Source organism: Austrofundulus limnaeus, unplaced genomic scaffold (assembly GCF_001266775.1).
Source record: "Austrofundulus limnaeus strain Quisiro unplaced genomic scaffold, Austrofundulus_limnaeus-1.0 Scaffold353, whole genome shotgun sequence".
In the NCBI taxonomy this organism is placed as follows: domain Eukaryota; kingdom Metazoa; phylum Chordata; class Actinopteri; order Cyprinodontiformes; family Rivulidae; genus Austrofundulus; species Austrofundulus limnaeus.
This window is the reverse complement of record NW_013952755.1, coordinates 507,720-509,419: the sequence shown is the minus strand read 5'-3', so window position 1 is coordinate 509,419 and position 1,700 is coordinate 507,720. Positions and strand designations below refer to the sequence as shown.

General features: G+C 39.0%; 1 protein-coding gene across 2 annotated transcripts in view; it reads left to right on the top strand.

Annotated features, from left to right (window-relative positions):
• slc22a15 (solute carrier family 22 member 15) overlaps positions 1-1,700 on the top strand; it is a 43,067-nt gene that overhangs the window by 22,505 nt on the left and 18,862 nt on the right. For both annotated transcript variants that reach the window (XM_014023013.1, XM_014023012.1), the window contains exon 7: positions 565-731. In XM_014023013.1, coding sequence (XP_013878467.1) covers positions 565-731 — 167 coding nt within the window. The remainder of the gene's footprint in view (positions 1-564; positions 732-1,700) is intronic.

The following is a 1,700-nucleotide window of genomic DNA, read 5'->3' as shown; positions in this document are numbered from 1 at the left end:
CACATCATGTTTGGAGGTCAAATGGCACTGCACATCAGCCCAAAAACACCATACCAACAGTGAACTGTTAACCCCAACACCTAACCCTAACCCCAACACTTGGGTTGTTACCAACATCTGGTGAAAATTTCATGTCATTAGCACCTCTAGTAATATATTTACTGAGAAAAATGGTGACGTGTTCAATACTTATTTTACCTGCTGTAGTTACTGATCAGTACTAAGGTACTGATTATCAGTGAGTATCTATGAAAGCAGGAGTTTTGTATGGAGCATACAGGTGTGTGTTGATGCTAAAAACATCAACAATGAACTTTAGAGAAGCAGCTGATTGAATTCCACAGTGAAATGAGAGACTGATCAAGTCGTTGAGAAAACATCAATTGAAGGTTTTTGCTGATAAAGGAGGTTTTAAAAGTGGGTGAACTTTTATTTTCCATCATATCAAACACAACTGTTGGTTGGTGCAGTAAACAAAGAATAACAGGCAGGATGAGTAGTCACCATTAATTCCCATTATTCTGCAGACACTTATAAATTCCAGTTTGTGCTTCTGAATTTCAGGTTTTGCGCTATGTTGCACTGAGGAACGGCAACAACGCCAACAACCTGATACTGCACCGCGTTGGTGCCACCAAACCTGGTAACCATAGCACCAGGCAGACTGGTGTTCTGCAGCTGGCGATGCACCCAGTCCTCCGCCTGAGGACGATGGTGCTCATGTACGTCTGGTGAGTGTCGTAAAGCAGAGACTGGACCAGAAACAAGGTGATTTACAAACAATTCTGTTCTGGGATGGATCAGAACCACGGTTTCTGTAGTGTCACTGTTTGTGTTTCATCTAATGTTGTTTTATGTGCTGTCGGACTGCAGAGAACAAGGCTGCTCACACTCTGTTCCAGGAGTTCTATTATTTCTGTTCTAGGTTTTAACAGATTTATAAATTACAGCTGCTGCTTCTTTGATACTTACTGCTGTTGTGTATATTTTTAAAATGTGTTGACATGAAGCATAAACTCTCAGCTACTTTTATCTGGATGGTTGTAAATGTTTAAAGCAGTGGTTCCCAAAGTTAAGGTCGGGACCCACAGTGGGGTCCTGAAACATCAAGGTGGGGTCCTGAAAATATTTTCTTTGAATTAATTATACTAAAAAATGACAACTGACATTTTTTCCCTTTGTTGTTACAAAATAATAAGAGTAGTTTACTTAAAATGGACAAAAATAGCCTAATAAGTAATGCTGCTATGCTCTTGTTTATTTGACGTGAAAACAATGTTTCTCAACAGCTGGGGGCTCAGGTCTGCTGCTGGGATGTTGTGGGTCAAAAGCTGAAAAGTTTGGGAACCACTGGTTTAAAGCACTTTTTATGATGGTGTTTTTACTGGTCATCTTATATGCATTAGTTTAATATTACAAATGTGATGATTTTTCACTTCATTTTTTAAAGAGATTTAAAGGTTTGTTTGAGCCTCACAGAGCCATGACTGCAGCTGTAGAAACTTGGATCTGTTGACAATGTTATTTAAGCTACAGACTGTTGTTTGGATGTTATTGGACCATCAGATCCTCCTGTCACACCTTGAGAACTGAGTGTGCATCCAGCGTGCTGCTCAAAAGTGGTTTAGTTTTTTTAAATTTATTTACAGCGGGTAAAATAAGTATTGAACACGTCAACATTTTTCTCAGTAAATATATTA